General features: G+C 42.4%; 1 protein-coding gene across 1 annotated transcript in view; it reads left to right on the top strand.

Annotated features, from left to right (window-relative positions):
• The first annotated feature begins 970 nt into the window (after positions 1 to 970).
• LOC138977152 (mucin-2-like) overlaps positions 971 to 14,746 on the top strand; it is a 49,740-nt gene continuing 35,964 nt past the window's right edge. Inside the window, exons 1-5 of the mRNA XM_070350062.1 lie at positions 971 to 1,073; positions 1,950 to 2,089; positions 2,960 to 3,071; positions 3,465 to 3,821; positions 6,121 to 6,153. Coding sequence (XP_070206163.1) covers positions 971 to 1,073; positions 1,950 to 2,089; positions 2,960 to 3,071; positions 3,465 to 3,821; positions 6,121 to 6,153 — 745 coding nt within the window. The remainder of the gene's footprint in view (positions 1,074 to 1,949; positions 2,090 to 2,959; positions 3,072 to 3,464; positions 3,822 to 6,120; positions 6,154 to 14,746) is intronic.

Here is a 14,746-nt window from a genome sequence, read left to right as displayed (position 1 = left end):
AGTCCACAAGTACCAGGCGGCCCAGGTCCCATCGAAGGAAAGAAGCCTGACATCTATGTAGAAGTCAACGACTTCCCAACTGGTACTTTTGTTGAAGACGTCCCTGATGAAGATGAAAACGATACACCCGACGGTGAAGTCTTTTCTTCAGTGGAGCCAGATCCAGAGGTGTGTGTGTGTGTGTGTGTGTGTGTGTGTGTGTGTGTGTGTGTGCGTGTGCGTGTGTGTGTGTGTGTGTGTGTGTGTTTGTTTGTTTGTGTGTGTGTGTGCGTGCATGTGCGTGTGTGTGTGTGTGTTTGTGTTTGTGTGTGTGTATAAGTTTCTTTATACCTTTCAGTTTACTGTGAAATCTTTTCTTCAGTGGAGCCATCATGAGGTGTGTGTGTGTGTGTGTGTGTGTGTGTGTGTGTGTGTGTGTGTGTGTGTGTGTGTGTGTGTGTGTGTGTGTGTGTGTGTGTGTATAAGTTTCTTGATACTTTTCAGTTTACTTTACGTATGTTCCATGTGCTACTAATGGTTGTTGCATATCCTCTAGGTTACTTTGTGTTTGCTGATGATCAGTTGCCTATCGTGTGTAAGATACAGATTTTATTCAAATAGTCTCAAAGTGTTGTGCTCGACTTTCAGACCAAACAGTTCAAACCAACCCCCAACGAGCCACTGCTGATCATCGTCAGGCCAGGAGGTGAGAATATTTAGTCACGTAGAAAGCATTTTGTTTGGCAATTTTACAGTGGTTATAAATGAAAAAAGGACATTATTTTCTGCAGTTGCAATTCTTTTTCCTCAAGAAAGAAATGGTAGAATTTCTTTCATTTTACACTTGGTAATTATATCATGTTATTTTACTGGATATAATAGGATATAACGCTACTTTCATATGCGCTGCTCTTTATGTTACGCTTTCTGTGTTAGTTATGTTCAAAATAAATCAGTTTGCAAGACAAACAAAATGTTTTTTCTCATAAATATGTTGTTTCCTATTGAGACACGATTGTTAATCTTTGTTATCCTTGTTCCTACAGAAACACCCGAAAAGCCAACAGATGGATCACGTACACCACAGGATGTGGGTAAGTCGAATTCCGAAGGTTCTGCAGCTTTTGTTGCAACATATCATATGTCTTTGTATGTGATGTTTTACCAGTGATACGTAACAATGTAAGGAGGGCACTTTTCCGGGTTTATATATGTCTCAGAAATCTGATGTCAGAAGAAAAAGATTGATTTACGGGTATCTTTATGCAGCAGTTTTGTCTTGCTTCATTTCTCTGAAAAATCTGATAGACAAAGGGAAGTTAGCGCTCTAAATGCATGCGACATGTGTAATAGAGTAGGTGAGAGTTATGCGGAACCAGTCTCCTGACATCTGAGAGAATGACCAGCATTGAAATGAACAAGCGGTTTTCATCCTCAAAAACTTAATTAAATTTCCATTTTGAAAGGCAAATCAAATGACCGTTTTAATTTTGAAATGTAAATGAGGAAGTCTTGAAATAGTGGTCTGCCTAATTTGTTTTTGATTCTTCAGTTCCATTTCTCAAGCGCTGCAACACGAGGAGAATTTAACTGTTTGCTTAGCTAAATTGATGTTTTTATTTTGGGGAATGTATTCACGAATTCATTTTATTCCATTTTTTGGGATGGGTTTTATTGTAGTAGGAAGATCTGTGAAGCAAATGTTCTCCGAAATATTGGAAATTCCACCACAAACTTATCAACTCAACCTCACAAATCTTCCTAATACAATAAAACCAATCCGAAAAAAAGTTCCTTGCCCTGTTATTTCTTGTTTCTTTTGATGAGCCAACGTATTGTTTATTATAGTGAGAGAGGAAGAGGTGCTTGCGATGTTCATTGTTTTGGATAATGTTGAAGTTGGGGACATGGATAACAGGCGTAGAGATTATGATTTAAAGTGTTGACTGGCAAGGTTATTTGATGTGCAGTAAAAGAGGACCCCAACGCCGAGTTGGTGGCTGAGCTTCCTGAAGAGGATGGTAAGGTTCCCAAGGTGTACAAGGTGACCCCCAAAGACGACAGCCCAATCAAAGTTGACGATCCACGGGATGTGTTGGAGCAATCCAAAGTAAGATTCTGGCTGTAGTTCTGTGTCAGCGTCCAATTGTTTGTTTGAGAGAGAGAGAGAGAGAGAGAGACAGACAGACAGACAGACAGACAGACAGACAGACAGACAGACAGACAGACAGACAGACAGACAGACAGACAGACAGACAGACAGACAGAGAGAGAGGGGAGGGATGGAGACGCAACGACGCAAGTGGTTTATTTTGTTTGGCCATTACCCTTATGAAGGGGTGTGAACAAAAGAGGTGCATAAACTATAATTTCACTCCACATATGCAACAGGTAAATAAATCGAACAATAATATCAATTCAGTCTACACGACATTTAAGTGAGAGGTTACTGTTTCTCTTAGCTAAAATGCTTTTTACAAATGCATCGACACATATCTAACAACGTCGACTTGTGAAGAGGCTGAAAGCAAACTAAGGCAAAAGAGGTTTGGTTTTCTTTTATGTTTAAATAGAATAAAGTGTTGTCTTAAATTATTCAAATACCGGCAATACAAAAACCAAAATGAACTTGATCTTCTTGTTGTCCTTGCAAAACGGACTCATCCTATCATAGTCATCATGCCTTTTATATCAGTATGCGTGCACAGCTTGTTCTGAAATACCGAATTGAAACCTAGCCATAATAACTTGTTAAATGCCTTTATATATTTAACAAAGATGTGGTTTAATTTAATGATGTGGGTAGCTAAGCCTAAAATAAAACTTGTCTGTAATTGGCACTGTACAATGTATTACTTAGTTACTTACATTTCAAAGGGCAAGACAGTAAGTTCTTTTACACCTGTACAATCACAGAATGATTGATTGCAGGAATGTTTTGTCTCAGAAAGTTTATGTTCTGATTGAATTTGTTTTACAGCCGGATGACAAGGACGACTTCCCTATCAACAAGTACGGCCCTGTCAGAGTTGTTGTAGTGGATAACACACCTGAGCCCAAACCTGTTGTGTTCTGCGAGAAACTCACGACAGGTAAGCCAAGAGTGTTGTGATTGAGGGGATTTTGTGAAGGTGATTTTAGTTTTGTTAATTGGTATGCTCATTTTTTAAAAAAATAAATTGGACCCAGTTAAGATTAAACGTGAATGATAATAATAATAATAATAATAATAATGATAATAATAATACAAGAATTTATAACGCGCACAGTCATATCTCACCACAGGGCGACTCAAGGCGCACTCATATACACTTACGCATAAGTTACATGAAGATGACAAGGCAACAACACAAACAGAGACACGGCACTCAGGCAACTTGAGGCAGTGGAGTTTGACAAGATTGCAAAAGGTAATGCCGTTAGCAGAGACATTAATGAAGTATTGATGGAAGTTTGTTCATGCATTAATGGGACATACGTTGCAGGAACCACTGGAACACCAGTTGAACAAACCACAGGACCAGTAGTACAAACCACGGGGATCCTAACAGGACCACCCACAGGGCCCCCAACAGAACCACCAACACCACCCACAGGGACCCCAACAGGACCACCAACACCACCCACAGGGACCCCAACAGGACCACCCACAGGGACCCCAACAGGACCACCAGGACCACCCACAGGGACCCCAACAGGGCCATCAGGACCACCCACAGGGACCCCAACAGGACCACCAGGACCACCCACAGGGACCCCAACAGGACCACCAACACCACCCACAGGGACCCCAACAGGACCACCCACAGGACTGACTACAAGACCAACTGTTCCAACCACACGTAAGTTACTGTCTATATACCTTTAGCTGCGCAATGAATGCATGGATATTCCCAAAGATTACTGGTAGTATACATCCCCTTTCGTTTTAGTGGTATTTTTGAACCCCAGCTGCTTAAATCCAGTCCAGCGCAGCAGACTGAACTGGCACGTCAATCACAGCGAAGTTTGAAGTTTGCAAAATGCTGAAATTTTGCAATTATAATGAAAAGATTTATTACAGTTTAACCAAACTTTTTTGAAAGTTCCAGTATGTGCAAAACACTCATTAAAACGCCATGATATTTTTACACACTTTTTTGCAATTGTAGTAACAATATTCATGTCAAATTTAAAAGCAAACCCACGACCCATTACAAAACTACGTGGTTTTTTACCCACATAACCCACACAAACTGACGCAAAACAAGCCTTTTACTGGTTCTGACAAGGCTGACACCAGTCTTCTTCAAAATGGCAAAACAACACTGCTAGGCACAACAGCTGAACCAAATCAGTTGATATTTGAGATCAAAAACGGGTTCACTCTTACTTGTTTAGATTTTGTGTGTATTTTAGTGTCTGCAAGTTTGCTTTTGCGAATTTGATTTTGGGGGGTATCCTAGGTCTCCGGTACACTGCATAAACACTCATTTATGAAAAAGGAAACTCTTTATTGTATACAGTAGGGGAATGAATTACCTTTCTGGCAATATACATGGTTTAAATATAACTCGCCGCATCACAAAGATATACAGCTAAATGTATGTGTGTACTTTTTATGACGTGTAGTGTAGAATAATGATTTGCTCTGAAAATGACACTCTGGTGTTAATTTGATTTTCCTGGTATAAATAAATGACATCTTCTTAACACAGAGGTCTTGTTAGGTCTTTTTTGCGGGTGTTAGTTGCAGCGAAAATGAGGTGCAAATCAGCAAATTAGCATTCCTTTAAACAGTATTTTATTCATAAACAGACACATGACAATATAACAACATCATTAAGAAGGAGCACAACAAGTTTAAAACTTATGGTAAGTGCTCACATAAACATTCCTGAAATTTCATGGCGGATTATGATCAATGCGACAAATTTTTGAAAAAGAGATGACAAAAAAAAAAAAAAAATATATATATATATATATATATGGAAAAAAAAAAATAAAATAAAATAAAAATAAAAAAAATAAAAAAAAGGAAAAAAAGAAAAGGAGAAAAACAACAAGGAAAACTTAGTTTGAATTATCGAACAGAATCTGTGTCAATACCGAAAACGAAAACAAATACAAAACGAGAACGAAAGACACAACAAAATATAAAAAAAAAGATGGGCCCCAAGTAATATATTTAGAAAAACCCACACCAACATCGAACTAAGGTGTCCCAAAGCGTTTTGATTTCTCAATATAGCTTTGGACAGCAACAAAAATAGCACTATTTTCAAATATGGAAATGTTTGAATCACCTGTCAGGAGTGTGTCAATATTAACAAATTCTGGAGCTAATGTACCGATTGTTGCGGTTCTTGCATCATTAAACAGGGGACATGATAGCAAATAGTGATGAACAGTTTCAGCAAAATAACCACAAGAACATTCCGGGTTGTTTACTAGGTGGCGATTAAAGATATCATATTGTAAATCACTCATTCCAAGTCTTAACCTGCAATATTGAAATATCAAAAGCTGTGAAATGTCGCTTGAACAGACCAACAGAATCACATTGTTGTATATTTTCAGGCAACTTATTCCAGAGGCTAGTTGCAGAAGGAATAAAAGATGACTTGTACAAATCTGATTTACACTGGGGAGTCTTACGCTCTAGTGGGTGTCTGTGGTGGTAGGGATTTAGGTCAGAAACAAGAGGTGGCAATAAAACGTTGAGGTAATTTGGTACATTGCCGTGGACCATTTTATAATATAACATTAATTTGTGACGGCGTCTTCGCTCTATAAGTGGTATAAAGCCAGATTCTGTATACAATTTTTCGTGTGAAGTGCCTTTAACAGCACCAACAATAATTCGAATGGATTCGAGTTGCAGCTTCTCCAGCTCATCTGAAAGCTTCTTTGTACAATTATCCCACACAACATCACAATAATCAAAATGAGGTAAAATAAAAGATTTATACATTGCTTCTAGGGATCTTCGACTGAGCCTATATTTATAAGATTTTAAACAAGCCACAAGTACTCGACAAGTTGCCACAATAGACTGTATGTGTAAGGCCCATTTAGCATTGCTAATTGCAAATTAGCATTGCTCTGTGATGTATTTTATATCTTATTGTATGTATATAAAACTTTGTTCGTGTTTTCCAGCTTTCACAACTGCACCTGTGGAAACTACGCCAGGTATGGAGGCTTTTGTTTCTGTGATGCACATCAGTGGGGAAAAATAATAGAAACAACTATTTAGGTCACACCAGAGGGACATGCAAACAGTCTTACGTTAGGATTGGAAGCGACAATCCAAAGTGTAACATTAGGGATACCTAACCGAATGATTGTTGATAGTAATAACTATTCACGCGCCGATCGAATGCCCTATAATTAACGCTGATAGGTTTGCCATCTTCGGTTGATTGTTCTGGCACATGCAGGCAAAGATAGTAGACATTATCTGGGAACAAGGACGAAGAAAAACGTGGAAAAGCGATGAGAAGAAAAACACAATTAAGCTTCACGATAGCGATGTGTCCAGTTCAATTACAGATAGGAAAGTGAAGACTGATGGCGTGGGTATGATCTCTGTGACACAAAGGGGGTGCGCAAGCAATGATGATAGGTCAGTTAGTTGGGAGGTCTACGGTCATTGGCTATGCAAATTAGTAGCATGAGTAATACGCATGAAGGAATGTTCCCCTCTGCGCTTCCTATTAAATTACATTCTTATCCCAACTCACATAAATGCAATTTACTTCAGTCTAGTGCTAGGACGCTGAATCGTCACCTTGGTAACAAGGGGAGGTAACACTAAAAAAAGAGCGACCTTGACCCTTTAATATAACGAAGTCTCGCGTGACTTCCTGACCTTGCCGCCATCTTTGAATCATACTCATACTCTCTTCAGCGCTCAGTGGACACGGACGTGTTCGTTTTCGCTCCGGCTTTTCAGCCGTTTTTTATGGGGGCGAGGACGCCCCCATTCTATACGGATAGTTTCGAGGTTGACCATGGGCAGCGCCATTTTGTTGTGAAATACGTCATCAGTTTGTGTACACAGGAAGTTGTGACATCCGTCACCCTATGGGAGGGGTGACGTCAAAATTGTTCATCTGTAGAAAGTTGTGAAATCCGTCACCCTATGGGAGGGGTGACGTCAAAATTGGTCATCACAGAGTTTGTGTAACACAGGAAGTTGTGAAATACGTCACCCTATGGGAGGGGTGACGTCAAAATTGTTCAACAAAAACATGATATGTCGCATTGTGCAGGGTCAACTGCAACAAACTCAAACCGAGCCATTCATACCTAGCTGTATTTGAGTGACTTATATACCCGACATTTTTATTTCTTATTTTTAGCACAGGTGTAGGAAAAATCATGAACCAAAATGTTATTTATTTTCTAATTTAACATTTTTTTTACAAATATGACCATGGTCTTTTAAACATACGGTGACATTAAACATTGTTATGTTAAAAAAAAGAAAAAAGAAAAAAAGCTTTTGTGCACAAATCAGAAAATACATTGTACATTTTACCTACAGGCCAAACCGTGAGTGTCTGTGGCAAAGCCCGACCCAGGAAATTGCACTGATTTTATATTTAGATCAGAGCGAAATTGTCAAGAACAGGCGCTTGCATTTGGATGTGTCCAATGATAGTAGGTTTGGTTGTGATCAATCAGAATAATGTAGGAATAAAAATGTATGACAGTTTAGTATGATGACATGTAATTCACATATGCTGAAATATGATATTATACATCATGTAATATTATTATGGCTGTTGCCATGACCATGAAACCCAACAAAGGTTTAATGTAATGTAATTCAAAATACCAAAACCGAGCACCTATTAATCTCGTCTTTGCGCGTGAAGATTGAGGCCGTCTGCCAGTAGCGGTTAGGTCATACAGTGGAACCCCTCTCTAGCGACCTTTAAAATGTTGACAAAAATCGGTCCTTGTGGAGGGGGGTCCTTACAGAGGGAGGGGCGGAGTCAGGGGGCCACAAAGAAAGTCAGATTTAAAAAAAAAAAGAAAACAGAGAAGTTTGAGTTGCTGACGACCGTTCTCTCTGAAAGCAAACTGCTTCGATTTCATGTTTGTCCTTGGTGTCCACCAGTTCTGGTGCATGTACTACCCTGGCCAAGTTTCCTCTCAAGACATCAAAGAGACCGCCCCAGTATACTCTACAGCCTCTGGGCGAACCACCTCTCATAGCTAAAACTGGGTCAATGACCCCTGGGAAGAAGGTCAGTGTCTATAAAATTTTACTCCTAGGCCTGCGGCCAGGGGGGGGGGAGTATACCGGTACCATTTGAGAATCAGACCAAATGAGAATTGAACCATTTGAGAACATCCTTTTTTTTCAATCACTACATCGAAGGCCTGCGGCCCGGGGTTCACATGGGTTGGTTTGTTTGTTTGTTTCAAACCCACACCCATATACACACATTTCCCATTTAAACCATTTGTCGGCCCCCTGTCGATATTTATCGACTAAGTTCCTTGTGTCTGATGCTGCTTGTGTCAGACCCACACCTTGGTACTCGTGCACGTTCCTCTGCTCTCTACGTGTGTTTGGGGTGAGCTATTTTGATATTTTCATTGATAGTTTGACTTAGGTTTTGCCAGCGCTTAGCTGTTGTTTACACTTTTCACCCACCATGTCGGTTAGTGGTAAAAGGAAACTCTAAGCCAGTGGCGGAGCCTTCTCCTGTCAAATAAGCCTCCCCGTAAATCGAAAGCCTGTGCGAGTTTTGCTGTGATTATCGTCTCAGATCTCTTGTCAAATCTTCTTTCGATTTTATTATTGACATGCCTGAATTTTCCATGCCAAATTGCCTTCGGAATCAATTACAGTCGCTTCAGGTTCTAGCTCTGTTAGTGATAAGCAAGATGTTTCTGTGTTTTTGCGCTCAATGAGCTTCTGTTGACATGCCTGTTTTTTTACCCATGCCAAAATTGTCTTAGAATCAATTACAGTTGCTTCAGGTTCTAGCTCTGTTGGTGATTTAGCTAGGTGTTTGTGCCTTTTTGCGCTCTCTGAGCTCCCAGATTTCAGCACTTTCAGCAGTATTTTCGTCGACCAAGGCAGTACTGCTGTCTTTTCCTCCTGGTGTCGGGGATTCCCGTTCCCTGGGCAGGGTGCGTGTTCCTCCTTTGGCCACAGTCACGTCCGCTGACGTGCATGCGTCTTTTGATGGCAGCGACGGTTTTTCTCTTCTGCGTTCTCAGGCCTCTTCTGGTGGTCGGCCTGTTAACGATCAAGGTATTTATTCTTCGTTAGTAGCCGGGTTCTCCGGCCAAAGCGAAGATCGTATACTGGAGCAAGTAGCCACGCCGGTACGCCGCGCCGTGAGTGAAAGCCATCCCAGTGTGATGCCGCTCCGTAAGCTCGAGCGGATAGCACAGGGGGTGAGCCCAGATACGTGTTCGGTCTCACCGAACAGGGGACTTGCGTTCGTTGTCACCACCGCATGGCGATCGGTAGGTGCGGCGTCGCAGCATTCCCCGCTTCCGTCCGTCAGGGCGGAAGCAGTCCCTAGGGACACACTGCGTTCGTTGTCACCACCACATTGCGTTCGGTAGGTGCGGCGTAGCAGCATTCCCCGCTTCCGTCCGCCAGGGCGGAAGCAGTCCCTAGGGACACACTGCGTGGGTATCGCATCCCTCGCGTGTCGTCTCTTCCGGGCAACGCTTCGCCTGTCTATAGTCAGGGCGGAAGTGTGTTGCCTGGTTGCACGGATGTGCGGGACTTTGAGTCGGATTTCGGTGCTTCCGTTCAGGAAGATGAAGATTCTGACTTCCGGATGCCGTTTAAACTTCCGCAAGCAATGGCTTTGGCAGCGGAAGTGGCTTCGCGGTATTTCGAGGAGGGTGTTGCAACATCTGTTGGTTTGTTTGCACAACCTCCTTCCGCTTTCGGGGATTTCCGTTTCTGTTCTGAGAAGCAGCAGTTCCGTTTTCGGGAATCCCCGTTGGTAGCGTTTGAGCTTTCTAAGCTACTAGCTACTGTTCAGCATGGCGGTGCGTTTCACGCTGTACTGCTGTTAACAGCTCTTGGTCTGGCTCCTGTTTCAGCTCAGCCTTACCTGGCTTCTTCGTGTTTAGCCTCAGCTTTGCCTGCTGGTTTGGCTAAGAAGTTTACACTGCCGCATATCTCAGTCAGGTTGATTGACTTGTTTGCCTTGCCTCGTTCCAGTCACACCGGAGCTTGCAGTCGGCAAGATGGATACAGCAGAGACAGAGTATTCCCGTTTACGGAGAATTCTCTTTTGTCTTTGGAGGAGACTGGCTTACGCTTGCTTGAGTTATTGTCTCTCTCTGAGTCCTTGCAGAGATCTCTGTCGAGATCTATCGCGTTGTCATTGGACTCATTCAAGTTTGATGGCGATGTGGTAGAGAAAGACGTCGCTTGTCTGTTAGAGAAGACGGCTACAGTAGAACAGTACGTTATACTGAGTCCTCTCTCTTGCTCTGAGGGAATAAGCACCTGATCTTTTCGAGTTCGAAAACTTTGCAAAGTTTTTTTCTCGTGTTTATCTTCTCTGCGCTTGTCAACTTCGAGTTTTGTCGTGACGCACGGGAGATGGAAGTTATGACGCTTCTAGCCGCTTTGACTAAAGTCTACTGAGCAGCGGAGCCTCCCAGCGCTTTTATTTGCACATTCCGTGCACGCGGCAGGTTCTCCTTTCCCTCTAGGATTTAAGATTTAGAGTCACTTTTGAGTCACCTTAATCTTTTCCTTTTCAGAGGTTTGCTTGTCTGGTCAGCCATCGCTTGGCTCAGGTTACAAGTAAGAGGCGGATCTACTCCGCTCTTTGTTTTTGTGGCTCATCAGGGGAGTGTTCGCACGTTTATGCTACGGTGCTTTCCTCCCCATCTTCTGGGAGGAGCCGTGAACTGCTTCGGCTTGCCACTTTTGCCTCATTTAGGCAAGGTAACAAAGCTAAGCAAACACACTTAGGGTTAGACCCTCTGCCTTAGGCAGCTTTGTGGTAGGTACGCCCATCTATGGTGCGGCATATCTCTTATTTTTCACCTTCTTGGGTGAAGCTGCTAAGGCCGCTAATTTTTCGCCTCAGTGGCGGAAAAACAAGGCAAGCTGTTAAAACAATCTCGGCTTTTACGGTTTACGGAATCGCGCTTTCTCTTTAGAGTCATAAGCTTTGGGTTCCGACAAATCGCCAGAACATGTCCAAATTTTTGGCTCACATTCTGACTCAAAATCTCTATTAGGCTCGCTGAGCTACTGTTCGTAGCCTCTCAGTCGGGTCTTTTCCGGCTAAGCCTACCTCTTGAGGCGACTTTCGCTGCGCAGCACAAAGGACTCGCAGAATTCCTTAGTTTCAGCTTTTCTTTCTGAGAGGTTACGGAAAGAACTTAATCATCATCATGTGGCTAAACTTAGGTTTGGCACAGAAGTCTTGAGCATTGGGGTGGTTTTTCTCCCACACGCAAAAGACGGTGACTTGTTGTTTATGTTTTGCCAGCAATGAATAGAATCACATTCCTTGAGGTCAGTGTTTCTTCTTTGGCATAACGCCTTGCAGGGCTTTCTCCCGCGAGTTAACAGGCTACACTCTCGTTGTAGCCTTCACTGCGACGGCCCCTGGATTTTTCTTAAATTTGCAATGTGCTAGGAGTTTTCTCCTACATCGCAGAATGGTACGCATTTGTTCGCCCTGTTAGATTCTTTAGCCTTCTCGGCTAGGCCGTCGAAGTGACGTCACACGTGTCACAGTATGGCATACAGGCGCCCGGTTTTACCGCGCCTTCCCCTCTGTTTATCCGAAGGTTGAATCTTGGTTTTTCATTTCAGGGATTCAGCTTTGGGTACTTTCTCAGGTCTTTCTGCACGCTTTCTAAGCGTCAATTTAGGCTGAGCCAATTTCGCTCAAAGGGCAGAGGGAGGGTACAGCTTACCTTCCCCTCAGCGATTTTTCCCAACTTTAGGTTTCTAGTACTTGATTTTCCAGTTAAAGGCCAACATCCAAAAGAATTTTTCTCCTGGAGCGACCTAAACTTGAACCCGTCGCTATTCTTGCATGTCTGTTTACTTCGTGCTGCACGCAAAAATCGAGCGACTTCCTTGCCGCGTGGATTGACGAAGCTATTTTATTCTCGTGACTGAAAACACTGCAGTGCGTTCAGTTTTTGACGAGCCGCAGGAGCGGCGACTCATATGGGCCCGTATGCATGAACTAGAAGTAAGAAACACTGGAAGTAGAGGCCTCTTTTCGAAGTGGGAACTCCCGAAGTCAACTTTCTAACTGTTCACAATGCATGAACTGACTTGAACGCCAAAGTAGTGACAGCGAGAGTATTAAGGTCAAGGTCGGGGAAATTGGGGGAATCCCTACTAATACGCATGCGCACGTTTCTATCAACATGGCAGTCAACGAAAATGGCAAGGCACGTGTGCCGCTCAAAAAGAAAGTAGACACGGAGGGGCGTTCTGCACCTCAAGTTTTTCAGATGGTGAAATTGCTGTACTCTTGACAGAAGTGTTTTACGAAAGAACGGTTATTCTGTCCAAATTTCAGAACAGTTAATTAGAAAAAAACACAGTAAACACCAAGTTTACAGAACAGTCTAACTGTTAAACATAAAGACGCTGTCTGGTCCAAAATTGCCAAAGAAGTGTCGCTCTCTCTCTCTTCGTCGCGATATAACCTTCGTGGTTGAAAACGACGTTAAACACCAAATAAAGAACTCTCTCTCTCTCTCTCTCTCTCTCTCTCTCTCTCTCTCTCAGGCTCTCTCTCTCTCTCTCTCTCTCTCTCTCTCTCTCTCTCTCTCTCTCTCTCTCTTACGACACATGCACACACAGACAAACGTACACTCATGCACATACTGACACTATGACACAAGTGACACTGACGGCACACATAAACACACACACACACCACACACTGCACACACACACACACACACACACGCGCGCTCGCGCGCACACATATACACACACACACACGCACCCATACACGCACGCACACAGTCACAAACAAATAACCACACACTCACTCTCTCTCACTTTCTCTCATTCTCTCTCAATCTACTCATACACACACTGAAACTATGATGACACAAGTGACACGTCACACACACACACACACACACACACACACACACACACACACACACACACACACACACACACACACACACACACACACACACACATACTCACCGTAGTGACACACATATACACACGCGCGTACAGTTGAAAGTCAAGACATGATATGATTTTGTTAAAGCATAGGAAGGTTTCTTTTGCAAATGAATAAAATTAACACAGAGGCAAAACCCGGTTTTTGCAGCCGGAATGCAATTGCGGAGGCTTAAAAAGGAAAAGATTAATAAAAAAAATATATAGCTCCCGGCGGAACTTGAACCCGGAGCGAATGAACGAGAGTCCGGAACCGTTACCACTGCACTATGTTACTCGTGTAGAATAGAGGCATGATGAAAAAAGGCATTCTGACTTATTCAGTCGTGCTGGTTTGAAAGCTCGCCACCTTCGCCGAATGACTCGAGCACGTTTTTTTCGGTCAGTAACTGATCGAACTGTCGCTTTTGAGTCACTCTGTTTTAAGCATTTCACCTAAATTAAACAAGAATGTCACAGTCCGTGTCTATGGTGCAAGGTAGGAGACCGTCTCATTGTAGCCAAGTTACGACAGTTGCTCGATTGACGCATTTCACGTCTTCGATATTGTGTCTGAGATCATTTCCCAATGAGCTGCCTTTAAAAACGGAATGTCCTGCAATTGTAGTATGCGCTGGAGGTTTCTTTTGGATGGGTAAGGACCCTTGAGATGCGATATCGTCGTATAATTATGTCAAGCGAGAGGCCCTTGACATTGGAAGTGGGAACTTCGAAAGCAAAGTTGCCAGCTACTCGGTATGCACGAGCTAAATTGAACGCCGAAGTAGTGGCTTCGAGAGTTCTGAGGTCAAGGTCGAGAAAATTGGGGGAATCCCAATTAGTGCGCATGCGTTTGTAAACGGTAGGCTTGGTGACCAGAAGAAACAAATCTCATCGCGAGTTCGTAAATGGGCAAACGTTGATCGCGCTGTAGCTTTTACTATAATTGTTGTTTTTAACTGGTTGAACGAAAGCTGTGATGATTGTCCTTAAATAGAATGATTGTCTATAATAATGATTTCGTTGACCAGAATGTTGGGGACAATAAAAAAAGGATGTTTATGTGGTAGCGAAGTCGGTTAACTTAAAACTCTTTTTGTAGTGTTTTTTTAATGATTGTGTAACTGCTGGACAAAAATAGTTTGGTCAGAGCGAATGTTTGTGTTACTGGTAAATTTAAAAAGGCAGAACTCCATTTTTGGGGAATCAAGATATAAGGTGTAGTGAAAAGAAGATAAGTTCAGCGAATTTCATATTATTTGAGAAAATGTGTGTCCGAATTTTTAAAACAGAAAAATTGTTGTACTTAGGTGTTTGTAAATTACGTTTGTCCTCGTTGATTGTGAAGAGGATGTATGTTTATATAAAGTTCAAAGTCAAGATTGGATTTTTGTAGCCTACGTGCGTGTGTGCATGTGTATTAGACATAATACATAGACATAGAACACTTTATTATCTCAATTACGATAAACTCGGGTGTGGTGAATCACAATAAACAGCATAAAACGTAAGAACATGAATAAAATATCAAGGCGCAAATATAGTCAGCTCATCATAGTGTGGGGAGTGGGTACACACACACACACACACACACACACACACACACACACACACACACCGTCGAAC

The sequence above is a fragment of the Littorina saxatilis genome, linkage group LG9 (genome assembly GCF_037325665.1).
Source record: "Littorina saxatilis isolate snail1 linkage group LG9, US_GU_Lsax_2.0, whole genome shotgun sequence".
Taxonomy (NCBI): domain Eukaryota; kingdom Metazoa; phylum Mollusca; class Gastropoda; order Littorinimorpha; family Littorinidae; genus Littorina; species Littorina saxatilis.
The sequence above is the reverse complement of the archived record's forward strand: the minus strand, read 5'-3'. Positions and strand labels throughout refer to the sequence as shown.